Genomic DNA, 23,190 nt, shown 5'->3' with positions numbered 1-23,190 from the left:
GCATCATGCGCTGTAAAGTCGAGACCACGCCCATCAGCGTGACGTCTGGACGCGCGTCGTTAGCCACGCCCGGAGCTCTCGGCTGAGCGTAGACTTCTTAATTCGTAGTCTATTAAATCATTCACCAATGTTTTTTTTAATGTTTTTGTAAAAATGCAGACAACATGGATTTGTTAGATATAACCATGAAGAGTTCGTGAAGTCCAGTGGCCACGCCCATCCCTTGCGATCCGGCCTGCGCTGTGTCAATGTGGACTGCGCTCCGGTAACGTAACGTTGTATTTGCTGCAAAACCGCTAAAGTGAGGAGGTATAAACTGTATAACAAATTACGTTTTTTTTTAGGTAACAATAATAAGTTAGCTGCACACTACTTCTCAGATGCGTCTGATTGTTAAATACATTAGCATTTTAGCGCAAGGGCTACCATTAGGTTTATGCTAATGCTAGTCCATTTATTACTAGCTAGTGTGTAAGGTGGTAGCCAATGCGTTATGGGAGAGGTTGGTTTATAAACTTGAGCCTGAGTCAAGTGTTTAAAGAAAATACGTAATATTATTAGTTTAACTGTCGCTCTAAGTGATCATCAGTAAAGCAAGCCCCTTGATTATCCAGTGTTGTTATTGCAGCTAATTGTGGCTAATGTTGAATTTTAATGTGATTCTAATTCTGGCTAGCAGAAATGGATGGCTGGGAGATGGCATTCCCTTACGTCAGTAAACATTGACGTCGTCTAAGTTTCAATCAGCCTTTATCTATCATTATGATTGTGCTGGCAATGCAAGCTTGACGTCATCTGTGATTGGTAAACAATGCTGTCCCTGGGTGTTGTTGACTTCTTTCCTGTCTTTCCAGGCTTCTGGTATAGATGCCATCGCGATGAGTGTGAAGGCTTTTGAGCTGGTGCCTGCCGTGGAGCGGGACCTGCTGATGGGGGACAAGGCTCGCATCAACGTGGAGTGTATCGAGTGTTGTGGGAAACACCTGTACGTGGGCACCAACGACTGCTTCATCCACCACTTCCTGCTGGAGGAGGTGCCGTCTCAGAAAGGCGGGATAAAGTACTCGGCCCAGAAGCTGCAACAGAAATACCTGGGCCTAAAGAAACCAGTCGCAGAGCTCCGTGCCGCCTCAGCCTTGGAGCGCCTCATCGTTCTCTGTGACGGCGTGCTGTTCCTGGTGGACATGGCCACGCTGGAGACGGTTCCCTCGGCGACGGGCTCGGGCGGGGCCAAGATCAAAGGCGTGACGTCTTTTTGCATGAACGGAAACCCGGTGAACGCCGACCCGTTCTGTGTGGAGATCGCGGTGATCTCGTCCAAGCGGCGCACCGTGCAGGTGTACACGGTGTACGAGGACCGCGTGCAGCTGGTGAAGGAGGTGACGACGGCGGAGCAGCCCAGCGTGGTGATCCTCGACGGCTACTTTCTATGCCTCGCGCTGGCCAGCCAGTACATGATCCTGAACTACACCACTGGGGCCTCGCAGGACCTCTTCCCCTACAACAGCGAGGAGAGGAGGCCCATCGTCAAGAGGATCGGCAGGGAGGAGTTCCTCCTGGCCGCGCCTGGTGGCCTTGGTGAGTGGAAACGCAGCGTTTGGTGTGGGGAACCTAGCAGATAGATTAGCAGTCCTTGTCCCCATAGATCAGTAGGTTCTATGGGCTCAATGGCTGCTAGTTTACTCTACTACTTTGCCCAGGTCTTCCATTTGTGCCAGGATGAAAGTTAAGGCCATAACCACTGAAAATAGTTATTCCCTCAAAACTCAAGATTTCTTTATCCAAGTGCTTAAAGGGAATGGCGAGTTATTTGTAAATTGTTCCCGTCTTACCCAGATGGATAATTCAACAGTACTTTTGGCGCTGTTATTATTAGGGTACCTGTTATGCGCCGCTGGCACATATATATTGTCAGCTGCTCCTGTCTGGGTAGTCTAGACGGAGAATAACCTGTCAGCGGTGCATCATGGGCAGCGCTGAAAATAGTGCAGAATTATCTATGTGTTTTTAAACAATCTACAATCTTTTTGTGTGGTTACTGACCCTCGTTTTGAATAAGCTATTCAGAACACGTAAATCAAACTGTATTCCCCTCACATGACCAGGAGCTAGGCAAGTCAAATATCTTGTCTGAATCTGGGAACACAGGCAAATGCCAATTTACTGATATTTCGGCGTATCCCTTTATAGAAAATATTAATATATAAAACACAGACCAAGATGTGTCGATGCCTATAAGTACTATCTATTTGATGGCGATTTAATGTCTACTAGTAACGTACAATTCTACACTATCTCATGCCTTGCTTGTATTCTTCTTCCAGGGATGTTTGCCAATGCGGAGGGCATGTCCCAGCGTGCGCCAGTCAACTGGTCTGAGAGTGTGATTGGTGCAGCCGTGTGTTTCCCATATGTGGTGGCCCTGGACCAGGACTTCATCTCCATCCATAGCATGCTGGATCAGCAGCTTAAACAGAGCCTGGCCTTCAGGGACGGACACATCCTGCAGGACTTTGAAGGTACCTAACCTTTATTCTCTATTCTCTCTTTTTCTTAATTTTTGTCCATGCAAGTATGAGTGAGGGAGTGGAGAATGCTGGAGAGGTGTGATGACATGAGGAGAACCAGTTGTGAACTAGTTGTTCAATGATTGAATGTTCAAAGTGAATCTGAGAACTTGTTTATCACTTAAGATTTATCCCAACCAAATGTTTGCATCATCATACAGTTCTGCAGAGATGATCAATATCTTATCGTGCATTTCTGTCTCTGTCTGTATCCACACATGTATGTCTGTGTGTCTATCTGTGCGTATTTTTGTGTGTGTGTTGTAGGTAAGGTGGTGTTGGCCTCCACCAAGGCAGTGTATGTGCTGGTTCCGCTGCCCCTGGAGCAGCAGATCCAGGACCTGCTGTCTGGAGACCGGGTGGAGGAGGCCCTGGTGCTGACGGAAGGAGCCCAGCCCAACATCCCCAGGGACCGCTTCGAGGTGTGTGTGGGTCGAAAAATAGACCAATGGTGGGCCGCTCTAATGGATTAATTGCCAAGTGCAGGCAGGACGATGCTTTCCCCGACTTCCTTAATTACCTCTGCATGATACACCAACAATCATTATGTGCTAAAATGCTAAACATGAAAGAGATAATGGCAACGGAAATCGCCTGTTTTATTCCAGCGAGACCTCTTTCGTGCACATATGGAAGAGGCTGACTGCAACTACTCAGACCTCTTTCTCCACAGTTTTGTGAGATGGCTTAGTAGGGGGAAATCCCTGCAGAGATTTTGAGAACTCCAGAGAACTGTCCAGAGATAAAGGACTTTCTCCTTGAGAGTAAACTCACGCAACTTAATGACACTAAATGGCTGCTAGACTTTGCATTTTTTTATTGATTTGACCAACAAGTTGAATAAGCTTAATTTAGAAAATAAAAAATCCTGGCCAATATCATCCACTCAGTTAATGCTTTCAAACGAAAAATGCAACATATATCCTCAAAGCTGCAGCGCCATGATTTTTGGACTTCAAAAACCTTGCATCAGAGCTGGAGACGCAACAGAAGGCATGTGCGAGCAACCTGAGTGTTTCAAGACTTTGCTTTACTCAAGCCAATCGCTGCAATTTTGTGCGTTCCATTTAGGGAAGATGTTGAGGTTGATTTACTCGCATCAAGAATTGCAGCACTGTTTCACCTCATCTGCAATGGAGGATGAGATTTTGATCGTACAAGCTGATATTGAGCTTAAGTCCGGGTCTCATGGACAACTTTGGAACTTACTCAGAGGAAAAAGTATCCAAACCTAAGGAAATTGCTACCTCCTAGACTGCATTATTTGGCTCTACTTATTTATGCAAGTCAGTCTTTTCCCATATGAAGATTATTAAGTCCAAATACCGTTCCACTACGACTTATGATCATTTTGAAGCCTGCTTGAGACTAGCGACGCAAGTCATCAGAGTATGTACTCAGTATAAATTGATATGTTTTTTATATGCATTTTTGTACATCATTTTGACCTTTTTATATGCATCTAGGTAGATCATTTTTACCTGGTCATTTTGAAAGTAGCTCGCAAGCTTAAAAAATATTGGAACTCCTGTTCTATGTCAGCCCCTCTCGACACGGAGAGTAGCGGACACCAAGACAGGTGGTGTGACCATATAGCAGACATGGGTGTCTGGTGGCAAGCCTTCAGGTGTGTTTTCAAACAGACATCGCATTCAACACGGTGTAGGAGTCGCTGTGACAATGAGGTCAAGGCTTACCAAGCTTTGTTACAGAGAAGAGAAACTGAGATTTGAATTGAAGTGGATGGAAAAGGTGCAGTGTAGTTCTCCTTTAACCAGCCACTCAAACAATGTTGTTTGTCTTGCACTTACAGGAAACGTATTGCGTCTATGTTTTAAAAACCAAAATTCAAATTCAAGGCCATGTGATATGTTGTCATAATATTGTTTTTGTTGAACCAGATCCTGCATAGACGAATCCTACAGCAGGCCGGCTTTATCCAGTTTGGGCAGCTCCAGTTTCAGGAAGCACAAGAATACTTCAGGTGGGATCATCTGGTGACGTGTCACTGCAACACTTGGTGTTTAAGTGCTGGGAGCTCTGTGGACTATTTACTAGGATACTGCCACCCCCCCCCCCCCCCAAATTGTATTCCTTGTACTTTGCTTTGGCAAATATATGTTCTGATTCTGTGGTCTGTCCCCAGGAAGGGAGAGTTGGACGTCAGGGAGCTAATCTCTCTCTACCCCCTCCTGCTGCCCCCCACGTCCTCCTTCACCCGCTGCCACCCCCCACTGCACCCCTTCGCAGACCTCAACCACCTGGCCCAGGGCGACCCGGAGAAAGTGCTGCGCTGCAAGCGGTTCCTCATCTCCTACCTGGGATCGGTGAGGAGAGCCATGATTCATGTTCCACCTTCATGTTCCACCTTCACGTTCTACCTTCACCTTCCTGTACCTGTAGATTTGTTTTGGAGCAGCTCCAATTTTGATAACGTGCTTTGATAGTCATCCATCTGAATTGCCAAGTCACTCTGGATTCAAGTGTCTGCGAGATGAGTGTGAGTGTGTGTTTGTGTGTACAGGTCCGTGGTACAGAGGCCTCCAGGGCGGCCCGGGAGGAAGTGGACACGGCGCTGCTGAAGCTGTACGCTGAGCAGGACCACGAGAGTCTACTGGACCTGCTGGCCTCCGACAACACCTGCCTGCTGGCTGACAGCGCTCCCTGGCTGGAGAAACACGGCAAGTATGTATAAGCTTTGACCTTGTATTTGGACTTCGCTCCGCCATAAAACAACTTGTGTTTTTCGTGGTCTATCAAAACAAGAGTTTTTAAGGAATGGATTGTGTGAAAGCTCTGGTGAAGTGTAGTGTAGCCGGAGGAAACTTTTACATTTAGCCAGTGTCGTGTTGACATGACCTTTGATGTGTCCTTTGTGGTTTTCCCGCTCAGTCTTTCTCCAAATGCAATATATTCGGTCTCTTCTCAGATATTTTGCCCTGGGTCTCCTGTACCGCTGTAATGGCCAGGACTCTGCTGCTCTACAGGTATACCCCAACTCTCCTAGCAGCAGACGGTTGTGCACTAGTTGTGGTCTGGGTGGTATAAAATGTTTCTATGTGTTGTGGTCCAGTTGTGGATCCGTGTGGTGGATGGGGAGCTGCAGGACTCGACCAGACCGGACCTGTACGAGTACATAGTGGACTTCCTCACCTTCTGTCCTAACCTGGACCTGGTCTGGAGGTACAGCGACTGGGCTTTGAAGAGAGACCCCAAGGTATGGACCTACAGGACCTGGAGAACTAAGACCTATAATCAGGGCTGATCATTTTTAGGGCCGATGCCGATACAGATTTTTTTTCAACATTTTTTTTCTTCTTTTTTTTAACAACCGATACGCCGATGCCGGTTTTCTTGAGCTGATATTTGGAGCCGATACTGCTTTTGCTCCCTCAATTTACATCATAAAAATGACACAATGATGATAACAAATGTTACAAGTCTCAATTTAAAAAAAGGAACATTTATTGAACTGTCTGTCTGTCTGTAAATCATGCCGATCAGCCGATGGCGTTACATGTAAAAACGCAAATATCGGCCGGCCGATATAATGGTTGATCACTACTGCTATATCAATAATACTTTAATTCGACATCGACGTGTACAGATACATTCCCTCATTTTTCGAATGCTAAATCAGAATTATTTGTCTCAAATGAATCATTCTGACTTTATTGTTCAAAGGTAGGAGTCCAGATCTTCACCAAGAGGTCTTCTGGCAAGGACCAATCGGGTCAGCCAAAGCCTGACGATGTCATCACTTACCTGGAGAAGCACAGCCCTGCCCGCCTCTTCTACCTGGAACACCTGGTGTTGGAAAGACGCACTAAGGTAACTCTTCTGTGCTTACCTTCTGTTAAAGGTCTAGTGCATAGAATATAGTGGTTGAAGCAAATGCAGGAGAAATGGAACATTTCAATAATCATGTATAATCCCATGAAAATATGAATAGTTGGGTTGTGTTACCTTAGTTTGAGCAGGCCGCCTTTATATCTACATGGGGAGTATTTCAGGGAGGCCACCATGGTGCAACGCAGTGGTTCTATAGTAGCCCTGAACGGAAAAGAATGCTGTAGGGGAACGCATTTACGAAAATGCATTTTGGACTAAGAGTTGTAGGAATGAGTTTTGCGTGTTATCCCAATAGGTATGACCTATTTGTGATTATGTGAAGTACAGTCAATAGGAGGAGTAAAGGAGCTTTATAATTATAATGAGGGATGTTGTATATAAAATGCGCCAGACAATGTGGCGTTATACTCTGTATCCAAGAAGCTTAACCCTCTCGGACGCGGACATCAAAATCAGCTGCTGGCCAGGAGCTCCACACATCTTCAAACACGATGTGGCGTTATACTCTAAGGGTCCTAGACGCTTAAACCTCTCTCATACGTGGAAATCAACCGCTGCACAGACATCAAAATAGTGTAGCGAATGGCGGATCAGAGCGATAAGGATGAGTGGGTGTGCATTCTTTAATGCATCCATGTTTTGGAGATTTTACCTATCTCGGTAATTTCCCTATTTTATGTAAAAATGGAAATTGCGGCGTATGCGTAAAGTCCCGTTAATCTCCATTAATTGTAATTATTTTATTGACGTGGGATAAATATGGCAATGAACAATCGCGTTTGTATTATAAGGACCTATAGTTTTACATTTACAGACTAAGTACAACTCATAAATCAAAGACCCTCATCACCCGGCTACTTGATGCTGATTTATACGATTACATCATATTGGAAGTACCTAACGGCACCTTACACAATAATGGCCAGTTCAGGCCATGGTAGTCGTTGGAAAGGGAAGGGTGAGGGGGGTTGGTTGAAATCTGCAACCTCACCGCTAGTGGCCCCCTCAATTTTACACAATGCAACTTTTAATCAGAGGGAATTTATAGGGTATTACAATTCTTGCAACTTGTTTCTGTGTTTCCTAATACATCGCTTTCCTCCCTATCCAAATCTGCCGATAATACGGCACAATATCCACTGGGCTAGGTAGTAGATATTAGTATCCGGGTCTGTGTGTACAGGACTGTTCAAACCTTTTCCTTTTCCTTTTCCTTTTTCTTCAGCAAAAATACAGATTATACTGATTATAAGTCACTAACCTAGCCTGGTTCTCCGAACCTTTCCTGCAAGTTCTTTTAGGTGAACCCTATGAAAAGAGTCTGACCTTTTGCCAGAATCTATACGTCACCAACGTATCAAGCTTATAAATACAGCTTTATCTGATCCCGGTCAAAAGGACAGTGTACACAGCTCACCTCTTTTCCTCTATTACAAATCCAACTGCACATTCATGTCTGTGTTTTATTGCTTTTGTTTGATCTTTTTATGGTAAAACTGCCATCGCTGCATTGATGCGACCGTCTTATACAAGCCGATGCTGAAATGAGGAATATGCGCAATACTGCAGTGCCTCACAAAGCTTTCCAAACCATGGAACCCCTTAACCTCAATTTATTTTCCAATCCAAAAAAAACAGTTGAAATGTAGTACCTGTAGGTCAAATGTCCACTTCCTCTTGGGAATAAAATCTCCCTGATACATTCTTCCTTGTGTTGTACGATAAATACCTTCAGCACACAGGCTATCTGATATTTTTAATCAGGCGATATGAATTGTACCTGTGTCGGATTGCAATTTTTTTTGTTATTTGTGTATGTGGTTGATAGATGATACTCAGGACCCCAAATACATATTGTGTGTATCAACATATTTCCTGCATATTTATTATAGTTTATCATTATTTAAAATGTTGATCTTTTTAATGCTTCAACTTTCCTTCACTTTTTACACTGGGTCTGACTGGGTGTGTTTTCTCTTCTCCTTGTTGTGTGTAGAAGGAGAAGTTCCACAGCCTCCTGGCCGTGCTGTACCTGGAGCAGGTGTTGTCTCTGCTGGAGGGCTCTCCTCCCCCGGCCCCAGACCAGCTCTCCCTAGCCCGGGAAAGGCTCCAGGCCCTCCTCAGGGAGTCCAACCTCTACAGGGTCCAGCTTCTACTAGGTCTGCTGACCATGCCACATCTCCCTCAACCTCTTCACCCCGTCCTCTTCCCCTTCTTGTCCTCACCCCTCCACTCCTACTCCTCTTAGCCCCCCCTGCTCCTCTCCTCCTCCTCACCCCTCCGCTTTCCTCCTCCTCCCCCCTCCACTCTTCTCCTCCTCCCTCTACTCTTCTCCTCCTCTTAATACCTTTGCTCTCCTCCTTCACTCCTCTCCTCCTCCTCATACCTTCACTCCTCCTCCTCATACCTTCGCTCTCCTCGTCCTTTCCCCTCCACTCCTCTCCTCCTCCTTATACCTTCGCTCTCTTCTCCTCACCCCTCCACTCCTCTCCTCCTCCTCCTCCTTATACCTTCACTTTCCTCCTCCCAACCCCTCCACTCCTCTCCTCTCTGTGAATGTGTGTATGAATGGTTGTAAGTTGCTCTGGACAGAAGAGTCTGCTAAATGCCCTAAATATGAATAGAAATATAATTGGTGTCAAATATATAATAAATGTGTTATAATTGGCCCAGGTAAGATGGAGGGCTGTGATCAGCTGCTGCTGGAGCGCGCCACGCTTCACGGGAAGCTGGAGGATCACGGAAAGGCGCTTGACATCCTGGTCCACCAGCTACAGGACTACAGCTCCGCGGAAGCCTACTGCCTCTGGGCCTCCTCCTCCTCCTCCTCACAGGGCCCAGCCTGCAGACAGCAACTCCTCCACCTCCTCCTCGACCTGTATCTCGGCGAAGGAGCCGGAGAGCGACGAGGAGACCTCGAGATGGCGGCCGTGGACCTGCTGAATCGTCACGGCGAGCAGTTTGACGCGGTGCGCGTGCTGAGCATGCTCCCGGAGGGCTGGTCCCTGCAGCTGCTCAAGCCCTTTCTGGGCCGGGCCGTGCGGACCAGCGTGCACGCTAGCCGGACGTCTCGCCTGGCGCTGGGCCTGTCCCGCGCTGAGAACCTGCAACTGTTGCACGACAGGGTGAGCACCGCGTCGGCGCGACCGTGGCTCTCTCCACGTCATTATCATCCGGTGTGCCCACACTAACACTCCCGCTAAGGGGCTAAGGAGTCCAAATACGAAGGGTCAAAATACGACGCTGACTTGTCCGCAGTACAGTCAAAACAGACGTAAAGCTAGAGAGTATTGCTGTTAATGCTAATGCATTTACAACTATAATACTATGATTCATGTTAGAAACTACCCCCTCAAAACAATCAGCATGTCCCCCTGTTTATTCAGACTATACGGGAGGGAATGTTGGATTACTTCTGGTTCTACATCTTGACAAATAGCATCAGCGTATCATACCTCATCTGTGAATAATTCAGAATACATCCCGTGTTACACCGTGAAATAATAAAGGTGAATTTGATTAATATATCGCCTTTTAACAGGACCCCATGCACGTTATGTGTGGGAGACAGAAAATCAATGCAATGAAGTAAACACCAACAAATGACTAAACATTGTTTTTTTGTTCATCTAGTTGAAGGAGCGGAGGATGCCCATCCTGGTGTCTGAGAAGCGGGGCTGTCACCTCTGCCACAACACCTTCAGCTGCCCCGACGTGGTCTGTCTGCCCGGCGCCGTCCCCGTTCACACTCACTGCATCGCACACAGACTGTCAGACTCCGCCCTCAACGCGCACGCCGACTCCGCCCCCAGCAAACACGTGGACTCCGCCCCAAACAAACACTCGACGCAGAACAGCAATCACACGTAAGACTCCCGATAGTGTGGAATCTGGACCAATCAAGGATCTGGGATCGCCGGAACCAGAAGGCTAGCCCAGTCATGCTATGTGCTACTGAGACACGCGGAGAGGGAGCGCTTTTACGTGGGTGCGTGCTCGTTCACACGTGCCTAGGAGAAATGGTTGATTTGAAGCTATTTATTTCAGTGCTGCTTTTACACTAATTTCTTTTTTTTTTTTTTAACTGGATGATGTTAGAATTGACTAAACCAAATCATTGACTGCCTCCTTCCTTCCCTGACCAAGTCTGTGAGGTGCTGTTTCCCCCACTGACCCCTTGCTCTGGGAAAATGCAGCCTTATCTGCACCCCCCCGCATATGTATCAAGCTGATGTCCACACCAAACAGAACTCTTTAACTTGAGCTCCACTTCTTTGGAGCAAACGCTAATACCAGAGGGTCAAAACCTCCACTGCTCTCTTGAGACATAGAACATTAGATCAGAGTTTGTCATTCAGCGCGTTATCTGGGGAACTCCTTGGCATCGGACGCATAACCACCACGGGACTCATTTGTACGGTTTGGTATTCTTGCACAACATAACGTCTTGCCAGGTTAGGAATCAATCTGACACGAGCTTAGCTTGGCTGTTGTCCCCCATCACAGTCGGTGTTTTCATGCTACTGCTAGGCTAATGCTAGGCTTATCCTCCAGGATGCACACAGCTTGCTAAGCTTGTGGCTATCTCGATGGGACTATATGTGATGTATCAACAGCTGCTTTCGAAATAAAAGTGTAATTTGTAATTTTGGTTGAGGGGGTGGTACTGGTTATTGTTAACATTGGGGTGACAAATGTACTAGGGTTGTCCTCTGCTGGTTTGTATTCTGGTCTGAGGTGGTCCTGAGAAGGTGTCTGTCAAACTTCATGTTTCACAATCGGCAAATGATCTATCATCTGGAATATCTGCAGTAATATTTGAGGTTCCAACATCTGACCATTACAGGTGAATGTGTAGTTATTTATATTTTGTCCCATTGGGACTGACCGAAACAGCCCAATATACATTTTGATTTGACTAAATGTTTGATGTTTTTCCTTCTTCAGTTACTTAATGAACTTTCAGAAGTTGAGGTCCCACAGAGTCATGCAGCTGTCCTCAGTTGACCCAGCACTGAAATTAGTGTTCTTGTTTTGTGTGTTTAAGGAGTGGTCAGAGAGAAATAATGGTGGGACCATTTTACATTTCAACACCATGAACACTCTTTTATTTGTGTGTGACTGTCCTATAATGTTATAATGGCATACTGGACACATCCCTCAGGGTTACTACCGAGACAACATTACCAACTAGTGAACACTGTTAGATAATTAATTCATAATTTATTCATTTATTTGTTCATGGAAGGGAAATTACCTCTATATAAATATAAATAATTAGACCCAGTCCTGACCATATCTAAATCCAGTATTGGCATCTTGCACAAAGTATTTATATTATGAAATAAATAAGAACAACGCTTGTGTAGAAACATTGACATGTATAAATATTCAGTATTTATACTGCTTTGTAAATCACATCCAAATGGAATGTTGACTGTGAGCGGACCATTTTAATAAAGATTAACTAATATTAACGTTCACATGATATTCAGTCATAAGCTTTATTATATCTGAAGGATTGTGGAATCATTTAATTATCAAATGGTTTCACATTATAGGTAAAGGACTATGGTTTTGAAAACATCACCTTAGTTATACTGGCAGGACGGCAGTTTTGAAATAAATGAGGTATAAAATAAGCCTTATAACAAAACAGGACATTTGGGAAGATGTAAGAAATGTATCAAGTGGCAGACAGGGATGGGTTTAGTCTTTTTTATGGCAAAAATGAATTTGCCATATAAATAGCGTGTCTCTTGCTTTCCACTAGAGGGCCATGTGGAGATGTGCGCCCATCTCTACTTGGCAACGTAGGCGGAAATTCCGACAACCGTTAAAAAACCGTGCCAAATGAAACGAATGCAACAAGCCAGACATGCTATCTAATAAATCACGGGTGTTCAGTAAACCAAAATGCTAACAGTATAGTTGACGATAGTGTTGTTTCAACGGACTCTGTGTGTTGCATTATGAGGGTTAAAATCACCGTTTGGCTTTAGTTTAGACCCACCCTGATGGGTGATTTCTCTGTTTCTACTTGACACGGGCCACATCGCTCCCGCCGTTGTGTGAGCATGGCTAACTTTGGACGAGTTGCTGCTTCAAGACTCAAATGGCTTTATTGGCATTGAAACGTACATGTGTGTTGCCTAGGCATAAGTAAAATAAGATACAGAAAAAAAGGGTGAAACCTCCCCATTTGCGCTTCCCATCTGGCCGCGCGTCAAGCATACACCAGATTTGGGAGTGGGCGGAGCCTCGGCCGTAGCGCTGCGGCAGGGAGTGGGTGGATGGAGGATCCTGAATTGTAACGTTACTCCGGTCTACTCAACGTAATATCCGGTCTCGTACTTGGTGTCTTACTATGCATGATGTACGCCGGTTTAACGGTCCACGGAGGAAGAAGAATAAGAACATTACAAGAATAACAGTTGTAACGTCAACGGCTATACCTTTATCGTATGTCCCTCCCTCTCAAACGCCTACAGGCGTGTAACCTATGTAACCTAAAGTCCCGCCCTCTCTCTTGTCACTAACGCTCATTTGGGCTGTCTCACGACGGCACGCCTTGGGGCGAGCGTCAAAGAGCGACTCTTCCAGGACGGGTCTTCCAACGAGTCTTCTTCTGTCCCGAGTTTAGAAGAGTAAAAGTAACCAAGTCCGGGTGGCGTTAATTTAAAACGTCGCGGTGTTGTAGTGGTGATGCTTGGGGTTGTCGGAATGACGGGCAGGTAATGTTGTATTATCTGCTACATAATTACATTTAGGAGTAACATACTCCTAATGTCAGCTAGACCCGATAGCAACGTTAGCTTAGCGTAGGCCCCGTTATATTAGTTTACTTATTCAATGATAATATAGACCTGAAAAGATGCCAACAACGATGGGATTTTACGTTTAATACCTGGAAATTGTTCATAAATAATCCTGTAAGAATTCCATGCTGTCGTCTTTATGAAGCAAATATTCAGGGAAAGTAGTGATGTTATTCTATCTGGAGAAAGTAGTAACTTGTATTCAATTAGAATGAAAGCTACTCAATCATTTACAAGCATTTTGAGATCAAGTTAAGCTTGTCCTCATTTAAATCGATATAGTTAAGTTCATCCTCATGTTATTCTGTAAAGATAATTTCATCCTCATTTTATTCAATAAAGTAAAGTTCACCCTGAAGTTATTCTGTACACTTCGTTAACTTAGTCAGCATCCTTTTAAAGTGGAAAGCTTTTGAAAACGATTTGCCATATTCCATGTATTAAGCCTCACATGTCAACAAGGTGTAGTGTACTCTCATGCCCAAATTAGGTTATGACTTGTGCTGAATATTTCATCGCCGTCTCAGTATTGGCGGAGGAGTTTTGTATAAACAGATTTACAACAGACCCTCTAAACGTTGTCATTCCAGTCGCCACGTTTAGGATTACTTGTTGGTCTTAGCCTAATCAAATATATATATATATATATTACATGTAGGCATACAAATAATAAAGTAATGTTGTTCCCTGACTATTGTAGTTTTAATTGTTGAGTAGAAACATCCTGGATACTACTAAGGTCATTTTTTTCCAGGGCTTGCAAACTCGAATTATTGTCGCTAAGAGAAGTATATTAGCCACATTTATGAAATCAATACCATAACTGTAGTTGCACGGTCCAAAATGTACTTTTAGAATGTTGTCTTTTTATCTGCCAGAGTGGGAAATCTACCAACCAAGCAATTGTTTTAATATATAACCCAGATAATCATTTTTTTTTACCTGTCAAAGCTATCTCAGTGCAGTGCAGGTATTCATTTTAGACCCTGGGCTAAGGTGTTTGACTCCCAACCGAAAGTTCCTGGGTTCATTCTCTATTTCCGCAACCTAACCTGTCCCCTTGGAGCAAGATGCTTTTAACCCCTACCTGCTCCCTAATTATGATGTCATTACAGTTTCTGAATTCACTGCCAATTTATTTGGATTGAAGCGTTGATCAATTACTAAATAGAATTCCAAATGTTTTTTTTGATTGACAGCATGGCTAACGCCCTGGCCAACGCAGCGTGTGAGCGCTGCAAGAGTGGCTTTGCTCCTGCGGAGAAGATTGTGAACAGCAACGGAGAGCTGTACCATGAGCAATGCTTCGTCTGTGCTCAGTGCTTCCAGCAGTTCCCAGAGGGACTCTTCTATGAGGTTTTTCTTACTTTCTTTCTTTCTCTTTCTCCCCCCCCCCCCCCAACAGTTTTGACCAACAGGAAATGCAATATTACCCTCTCCTTATCTCTGCTAACAGGAAGTGTGTTGTGTTTTAGTTTGAAGGCAGGAAGTACTGCGAGCACGACTTCCAGATGCTGTTCGCCCCCTGCTGTCATCAGTGTGGTTAGTCCTACACAATAAAACACACTTGGACATAGGGAACAACGATGCGAAACAGACAAAGCACACCACAGACACCACACAACAGAGGTGAAAAAAACACAACATAAAAACACACTGAACAATGCACATCACACACAGTAGGGGTGGGCGATATGGCTAAAATATCATATCACAATCAACAATCTTATCACAATTATTTTTCATGTTTTTCAAGTTACTTTACAGTACAACAAAATGGATTTCTTTGTTCAAAAAAAATATGGCCTTCAATATATGTTATTGACAGGCTAGATGGATCCCCAAAAACATTCAGAGAAGAGACGTCCTGAATGGTCAGAAATTAGTCTAAAAACTAAATTGTCTCATACAACACACATGCATGAGAGCATTTGGAACAGATATTCTTAGATTTCCCACACTAATACCTGATGGATGACAATGCCATTTTGAACAAATTCCATTGCATTAGGCTTACATGGGTTATTGACCATGGGTAAGAGAAAATAACAATAATCATAGTTATATTTTATGTTGGATCTAATGATAGATCAAAAATGAAATACTTTGATGGTGGTACTCTCCGCAACAGTGAAAAAGAAAATGAAAAGAAAGTCTCTTAATACAGGCTGCACATGTTTACTCTACATTCACGCTCAGTGATAAGGGATCTTAAGCAGGGAAGGAATGGGACAATCCGCGGTCCAAGTCTGGCGGTGTTAGCTGCAAACTGAAATGCTGAATATTTTCTGTTTAAGCAGGGCTTGAAGAGAGGTGACAGACGGTCAGGTCCCAACGAGACCTGTGCCTGGTCTCTTAAGATCGTGTCATTGCGGTCTTTGTGCACTTGAAGAACATGAGCGTACACGAAAAACTCAACCCACTCACTCTGGTGAAAATGATTCTGTGGGCACTCGGCAGGGCACTTTGTCTGTTCTGCTAAATTAAATGGTGCCATTTCTATAGTACACTGAAACGCATTATTGAGCTCTATTTTGAATATGTAATCAAAATGCTTCTTTATTCTCATTATCGATGCAGGTTCTGTCATGATTGCATGTGAATTGCCGTGCATTGCCATGCAGAACAGAGCTCTGCGTCTCCAAAGAGGCCGGGAACTATTTGATATCATAGACTAATTATGGCCCCTCTGTCCACCTGTCTGATTGCTGAAGATCAAACTTGATGACACCGTGATGCAACATGTGTTCTCAGGGGAGTTCATCATCGGCCGTGTGATCAAAGCCATGAACAACAGCTGGCACCCTGATTGTTTCTGCTGCAACATCTGCCAGGCAGTGCTCGCTGATGTGGGCTTTGTCAAGAACGCCGGCAGGTCAGCCTCATCTATACTGTGTTGAATTTGTGGTCTTTAATGTAGAACCACGGGTCAGCCCCATATATATATATACTTTGTTTAATCTGGTCTTTAATCTAGAACAACAGGTCAACCCTATACCCTATCCTGTACATGTCAGCATCACTCCGCTGTACTGAACCACTGCATTAGTGTATGGCCAAACACAGCGCGAGTCCCTGCGCGATTGGAGGTGTCACTTGTTGAAGGCATATTGTTCTTTCTTGTGTGTAACCAGACACCTGTGTCGTCCGTGCCACAACCGAGAGAAGGCCCGCGGCCTGGGGAAGTACATCTGTCAGAAGTGCCATGCCATCATCGAGGAGCAGCCGCTCATCTTCAAGAATGACCCCTACCACCCCGACCACTTCAACTGCAGCAACTGCAGGTTGGTAGTACCTCCTCTCTGCGCAGTGATATACTGCCATGTTACCCATGCAACCGGGTTGATGACGCAGGGCAAGGTGCTCTGAAGACTTTGCACTGAACGCAGTAATCGCCATCTCACGTTGCGTGCAAAAATCGGTTTATCGTGGTGACAAAGGTTTAACTTCAGTTAACCTATGCCGTTTCCTGATGACGTCATGTATTCTCATGTTGTTTTCATGATGACGTCATGTGTTCTCATGTTGTTTTCATGATGACGTCATGTATGCTCAGTTCTCTCTTGCGTGACAATGTCTATTAAGTTCTCATGATGTTTCCATGATGATGTCAAGATGTTCTCATGATGTTCTCATGGTGCTGTCATGATGCCCTGCGTCATGATGTTGTCATTACCATGTTATCTACATTCTCATGATGATGTCATGGTGTTCTCATGATGTCATTACATTCTCATGACGTCTGTGGTGTCGTGGTGCAGTAAGGAGCTGACAGCTGAGGCCAGGGAGCTGAAGGGGGAGCTGTACTGCCTGCCCTGCCACGACAAGATGGGCGTCCCAATCTGCGGTGCCTGCAGAAGACCCATAGAGGGTCGCGTGGTCAACGCCATGGGAAAGCAGTGGCACGTGGAGGTCAGTGGTAGAGAGGGTGGCCAGACACTTTATAATTCAGCGCCTCAGTGGGCATATTTTAGATGTAACACTCCTCCAGAAATGTAAACTACACACAGGCCGCCAGATTGCCCATTCAGTATTTTTTTTGGTGTTTTTCCTGTTCATTTATATCATGTTCATTTGTACCACACATCTTCTTCATGTTATTAAAGATCAACAGAAGTCACGGAAATAGGACAGATTGGTCAACTTTTAGCGAACTACACTCTGAATAACAGATGCAGGAGGATAAATGAAAGCGCAGATTACACGGACTGCAGGGATTGATCAGATGATGTTATTATGTCTGGTTCTTTCAGGCGAACACTGTGTTATGGTGAAATCAGATCTTATGCCAAGTGTGTTTATGTGTCTCTGCAGCACTTTGTGTGTGCCAAGTGTGAGAAGCCCTTCCTGGGTCACCGCCACTATGAGAGGAAGGGGCTGGCCTACTGTGAGACCCATTACAACCAGGTACACCTCGCTCGTCTACACATTACCCCCATACAAATGATGCAACTGTACACAGGGTTGCCACTCACAAAAATCTTTTGGTTCAGTGCGATGGGCAAAATGTCATAAATAACACCAAATGCCATCACAAGTTACCAGAGTTCTTCTGAAGCATTAAGCAGCAAATGCTTGGCCGGTATATGTAATTGATAAAAGACCTACACAAACCAAATATTTTTTTAATCTATCATATTAATTTGATTTGATTAATTTTCTTATCGATTAGTCAATTATTAACCATTAACTAATAAACAACAATTAATGGTTCTAGCTTATGTACACACCATCCTGTCCAACACACCACCCTCCTCTACCTTCATCGTAGGGTGGTTCTCTGGTCATGAAGTATCATGTCTATTCAATGATTGTGTATTGTAGTTTGCTACTTCAGGAGCTTAGTTTAACGTCTGCTTTGTGTCCACTTACCAGCTGTTTGGAGATGTTTGCTACCACTGCAACCGTGTGATCGAAGGCGACGGTAAGGAATAATACTCATAACCATTACCTGTTCAAGATGATGCTTGTAGAATACTTTTAGTGGTTTAACTAGTAACAAGCAAGAATACCTTACAGGTGAACCTATTGAGAGATATCTGTACACTCGGTCACTTAAGGGGGTTTGCTGCTTCCTAGTGGTTAAAACATGCTCTGCTGACGGTGGAACCTCTTTGGAAGACGTGTTACACATAACATCAAAACGCTGCACATTATCTCACAAATATTGTAAATAATGTAGTTTGAGAATTAAAAGGTTACTGAACCAAATACTGCCAACCGTGCTGGAAACGTATGCACTCATGTCCTGTTATTGCGAGATGGAAGGTATGATTTACGATCCCTCTCTCCTGGTCTCTACAGTGGTCTCGGCCCTCAACAAGGCCTGGTGCGTCAGCTGCTTCTCCTGCTCCACCTGCAACACCAAACTCACCCTCAAGTACGTCCCTGCTCCCGTCCGCTCTGGGTTTACTGTGTGTGTTTAGTGGGCATCTAGTGTGTGTCTGCTGTGTGTGTGTGTGTGTGTGTCTACTCACTCTGTCTAGGGATTCTCACTCACCCTGGGGTCTCGGTTAACAACCCCCCAGTCTAGTCCTAATAATTCTCTTTCAACCTTTTCCTTCCTTTCCTCCTCCCTTCATTTCTTCCTTCCACGGCTTCCCTTTCTCGCGTCCTCCCTCCCTCCCTCCCTCCCCGCCCTCCCACCCTCTTGGTTGCGCTGCCCCGTGGCTGGGGGTGTGCGTCAAGAGATAAGTTTGTGGAGGTGGACCTGCGGCCGGTGTGCAGGCGTTGCTACGAGCGCATGCCTGACGAGCTGAAGCGCCGCCTGGCCCGCCGCGAGCGAGACGCCAAAGAGGGCCGGAAGAAGCCCTCCGTCTGTGTGTAGAGGTTCCTCTCTCTCTCTCTCTCGTTGCTCTGCAAGTGCCCTTCAAGGCACCCGCTTCCCCCCCCCCCCGCTGTGGTGTCCCTGTGATGTCGATGGCATGCTCGCTCCCGCTGATGCTTATAGAAACGCTCTGTGTTTTTGTGTTTTCGTTTTGGTGTGTTTATTGGAATGCTGTCTGGTAAATATGCTCTCGTCTTACACTCTGTTGCACCACCAAGTGTGGTGTTGTCTAGCCATGGCCTTTTCAAAATCAACCCATTAGTGATATCACAAGTGGCTCGAGGAGGGTCCCCCCCCCCCCCCTCATGATGTATGATGGGGATATATCTGCCAAATTTCCGACGTTTATTATTACTGTGTCAAATATTAATTAGTCAAACCGTGATAATAATTTAACCGCAGTTTACCGTTAAAAACGAGTCAACTTTACACCCCTCATCAGCGTCAACCAAAGTTTGTATTGCATTGCATTTGTATTGCATTCAATGAACAAGGCAGTGACAGCGCTCTGGAGATTTTTCAGCCTTGGAAAAGGCCCCATTATCTGTAATGTGAACCAAGTCCAGCTACCTCAAGGTCACATGGTGCCGTATTTAATGTTTTAATTCATTCCCAAGTGTCTGGGTAATGCCTACCCGCCACAATCGCAAAGACGAAGGAGTGGAATTTAAACAAATGAGAAAGCACTGATGTGAGACACCCATCCAAAGATCAGATTGTCAACTTTAAAACTATCATAACCATTGTTAGCATGATGACAATTCCAACCCCAAACAAATAAGCATGGGATAAAAAATGTTATGTACACACTGAATTAAGGGCAAAAAACTATCAAGAACAAATTTCACTTCCTTTATTCAACCAAAAATGATGTCATACCGATTTTGTCATCAAAGTTCGAGCACCATTTTGTAACTAAACATGGTGTTAACAATCAATAGGCATTTTTATACTGCTAAGCCGGTTCCGTCGCGGCTTGGCACGCCTAGCAATTTCACTGTCTTGCCTGTGTAAAACCAAGGGGGTAAAATCCCTCGTCGTCACGGAGCGGGCTTTCTTTGTTCACTGGAGTAGACCTCTTTAGAATGATTTGCATTCAACTAATGTTTTGAATTTTTTATGATTCAAGAAACACGCATGCAAGAATGAGTATACATCTGAGTGTAGGCTAAAAACACAATTAACTATTTACAAGTGCAAAAACGCCAACGTATTCTTTATTTAGCCTTTTTATCCCGACAAAAGCCTCGTAAGGAAAGTTCCTCTGTGTCTCTCTCGCAGTTTGCACCATCTTTCCACGTCTTTGTTAAATGTGACTGCATTACCTTCTCTCACATGATCAGCAGCTTGCAGAGTTAGAACTACTCATGTTTATATCGCTGCGTTGTGTCTGTCTAGACAACGCAGCAACACCTCTACCCAAGTCCTGCCCCTGGAACCGCGGAGCCGTCTAATCGTATTTACATCGGAATTAAACCGCCAATGTGTGTAGGATCCGGATTTACCTCGGGCAATGTAAACGCGCGGACCATGCAGGGAAAAAGACATGCATAAGACGGTCATATTTGGCAGTGTAAAAAAGTTTTAATGTATTGTAGCTAAGAGAGGGATTCAGAGGAAATGGGTATAGCCTTTAATCAGAACAATGTTCTTTATCACCATCTGATGGCCGTATGGTGCAATTGCATTTGTTTGCCTTGGTGTCATTCAATTATATTCGCCCTGGACTTTCAACAGGGGGTCAAGTGTCAAAATTGTTCATTGTGGGTTCTTAAGATATCTACCTGTTTGTGTTTCATCAAGTTTATACTGTCAACATTGCATCGTATTATTTTAATGTTTATGTAAACAAAAAGTGAATAGTGCTGCCTTTTTGTGGTTTTCAATGTAAACATTGATGAAGTGATTTCAGTGTTAATCAGTACTTATTGAAAAATGTCAGCACACAGCCTAATAGTTGGTACAGGATAATAACATAATAACATCATAACTTGTGGTATAATAGGGGCCCTTGATTGCACACGTCCATGTCTACATTTATGTCCATTTCACTGTTTAATAGTTTTATGAAATGTAATCATTCCCATTCATTAAAAAAAGTGCAACTTAACAAAAGGTATAGTGCAACTTGTAGGTTGGCACACCAAAAATAATGAGCATAGTGGGCAAGTAGTATTAAGGATATCAACGTGAAGACTATAATTGTGTTGTGCAACTTATTTTAGTAACGCAACATGCATGTGATTGTGCACCAAATGACTTAATTTGATACAAATGTGGAAAGTGGAATACACCAGTGACCCACCAGCGCTAATGGAAACATTGGGATTGACATCCTCATGCAGAATGAAATATTGACAGCTGATGGAGATCCTCTTGCTGGTTTGTAATAGAGTGCCTACGTAGGTTTACCCCTCAACAGTAAAAAAAATAATTATATATTTTTCCTAATGAGCAGACCATGTGAATTAACACAAAAAACGTACCTGCGTGTTGCTCTTTCAGTGTTTTCAACCCATGGACCCCCAAATCATAAAGAGGAAACATGCACAGCCAATCAGAGCATGGCTTCAATCAGCGCTGTTTTCAATTGGCTCAAATGAGGATCAGTTGGGTGTCTGGTCTGTCTGGTGGTTTCATCTTTGCTTTTGTGTTTCTCCTTCTCTTTGCAGGAACAAGTTTGTGGAATTTGACATGAAGCCGGTATGTAAGAAATGTTATGAGAAGTTTCCCCTGGAGCTCAAGAAGAGGCTGAAGAAGCTGGCTGAGGCGGTGGGCAGAAAGTAATGTACAGCCGGTCGTCCCAAGCCCGGCCGGTGTGATATTACCTTTGACCTAAGACGAGGCCTACTGTGGTGTTGACGAATCGATTTCATATTCCCCCTCCTGTTTGACCCGCCTTAAACTATCGTATGTTTGACCTTATGGTGACCCCTGCTGTAGAATGTTAGACCTTAAGGTAAGGCCTACTGTGGTATGTTGACCTTAAGGTAAGGCGTCCTGTAGTGTCACCTGAAGGTTAAGCCTACTATAGTGTTAACCTTAAGGTATGGCCTACTGTGTCTTAGACCTTTAGGTAAGGCATGCTGTAGTGTTGACCTTAAGGTAAGGCCTACTATAGTGTTAACCTGAGGCTGTTGTTTCCTTAAGTCTTAACTTGATTTATTTTTCCTGTTTTTTTTAATGCCCAAGGTATTTATATTCGCTCCTTATGCCTCACAGTGGATTTTGCATCGCAAAGAGCTCACCATTTAAGATTAGCCATTGGTATATTAGTGTTTCTATTCTGGTTAAAGTGTTGCCAATGTACTTTGGTTCTTATTTTACCTTCATCATAGCCCACATGAGAAGCTATAGTATGATCTTTTATTTTGTACATGTAATGCTTAAGGCTGGCACTGAACTGCAATACCTTTTTATTGTGGTGAGAGATAGATTTATTCCACTAGGATACTACTTTGAAAATGTAAATCCGGTGGATTGATGCAACAAAGAATATATCTGATTGGCTTTTGTATTGTGCCTTGAATATAACCCATGTATCCTGATATGCAATTCATTTTTTATTTTTTCATAAAGCTCTACCGGTATGTATTTTCAGATGTATTATGATGCATTTATATGCCACAAATGTATTTTTCTTAATCGCAAATGCAAATATACCTTTAATCAATATTAGACCATGTGATTTCACTACAGTTACTAATGCTTAATATAAATGCACACCCATCTAATGCTGTCTTGATATTCATACCATCACTATGAACCTTCTCACCTCAGGCGTGTGTTTTTGGGTAACAGTGTAATTTGGAATTGGAGAAATGAAAGGAAAAAAAACTAGATAGTTAGAACTGCCATTATGTGGGTTCCTGCTTGTTGGCACCTAATGATCAGCCCAATAATTAGCATGTTGGAAATTCACTGATACAGACACCTTTCATTTGAAAGAACTTAATAAAGATATCACAACGTAACACTGAATGGTGTTTCTTGTGTTGTATTCACAGCTACACCTTACAGGCATGCAAACTAGTCACCTTCCGGCGAAATTCGCAGTTTTTTTTTAAACAAAATTGGCCACTTGTGTGATTCGTGGAGATCCATTGAGAAAACATTGGGGGTGGGT

The 23,190-nt window shown here is 44.1% G+C and overlaps 2 protein-coding genes across 4 annotated transcripts; both read left to right on the top strand.

Annotated features, from left to right (window-relative positions):
- The first annotated feature begins 70 nt into the window (after positions 1-70).
- On the top strand, positions 71-11,735 carry tgfbrap1 (transforming growth factor, beta receptor associated protein 1). 2 transcript variants are annotated; one of them, XM_084476684.1, is made up of 13 exons: positions 71-265; positions 855-1,578; positions 2,325-2,519; positions 2,835-2,989; positions 4,469-4,551; positions 4,714-4,894; positions 5,092-5,252; positions 5,497-5,554; positions 5,641-5,784; positions 6,252-6,398; positions 8,416-8,578; positions 9,093-9,544; positions 10,053-11,735. In XM_084476684.1, the coding sequence occupies exons 2-13, from the start codon at positions 879-881 to the stop codon at positions 10,287-10,289; spliced, it is 2,676 nt and encodes an 891-aa protein (XP_084332810.1). In that variant the 5' UTR covers positions 71-265; positions 855-878; the 3' UTR covers positions 10,290-11,735. The 2 variants fall into 2 exon arrangements, with proteins under 2 accessions (XP_084332810.1, XP_084332811.1); XM_084476685.1 differs by having other exon boundaries at positions 71-309.
- Positions 11,736-12,996: 1,261 nt separating this feature from the next.
- Positions 12,997-23,138, top strand: lims1 (LIM and senescent cell antigen-like domains 1). Of its 2 annotated transcripts, none has more exons than XM_084476446.1 (10): positions 12,997-13,153; positions 14,437-14,593; positions 14,713-14,779; positions 15,992-16,112; positions 16,372-16,521; positions 16,999-17,149; positions 17,552-17,644; positions 18,113-18,161; positions 18,542-18,617; positions 21,737-23,138. In XM_084476446.1, exons 1-10 carry the CDS (start codon positions 13,125-13,127, stop codon positions 21,849-21,851), a joined length of 1,008 nt encoding a protein of 335 aa, XP_084332572.1. In that variant the 5' UTR covers positions 12,997-13,124; the 3' UTR covers positions 21,852-23,138. The 2 variants fall into 2 exon arrangements, with proteins under 2 accessions (XP_084332572.1, XP_084332573.1); XM_084476447.1 differs by lacking the exon at positions 21,737-23,138 and adding an exon at positions 18,926-21,705.
- Positions 23,139-23,190: the final 52 nt, after the last annotated feature.

Source organism: Micromesistius poutassou, assembly GCF_964030765.1.
Source record: "Micromesistius poutassou genome assembly, chromosome: 12".
Lineage (NCBI taxonomy): Eukaryota > Metazoa > Chordata > Actinopteri > Gadiformes > Gadidae > Micromesistius > Micromesistius poutassou.
Note: the sequence above shows the minus strand (reverse complement) of the source record. Positions and strands in the feature narration are given on the sequence as shown.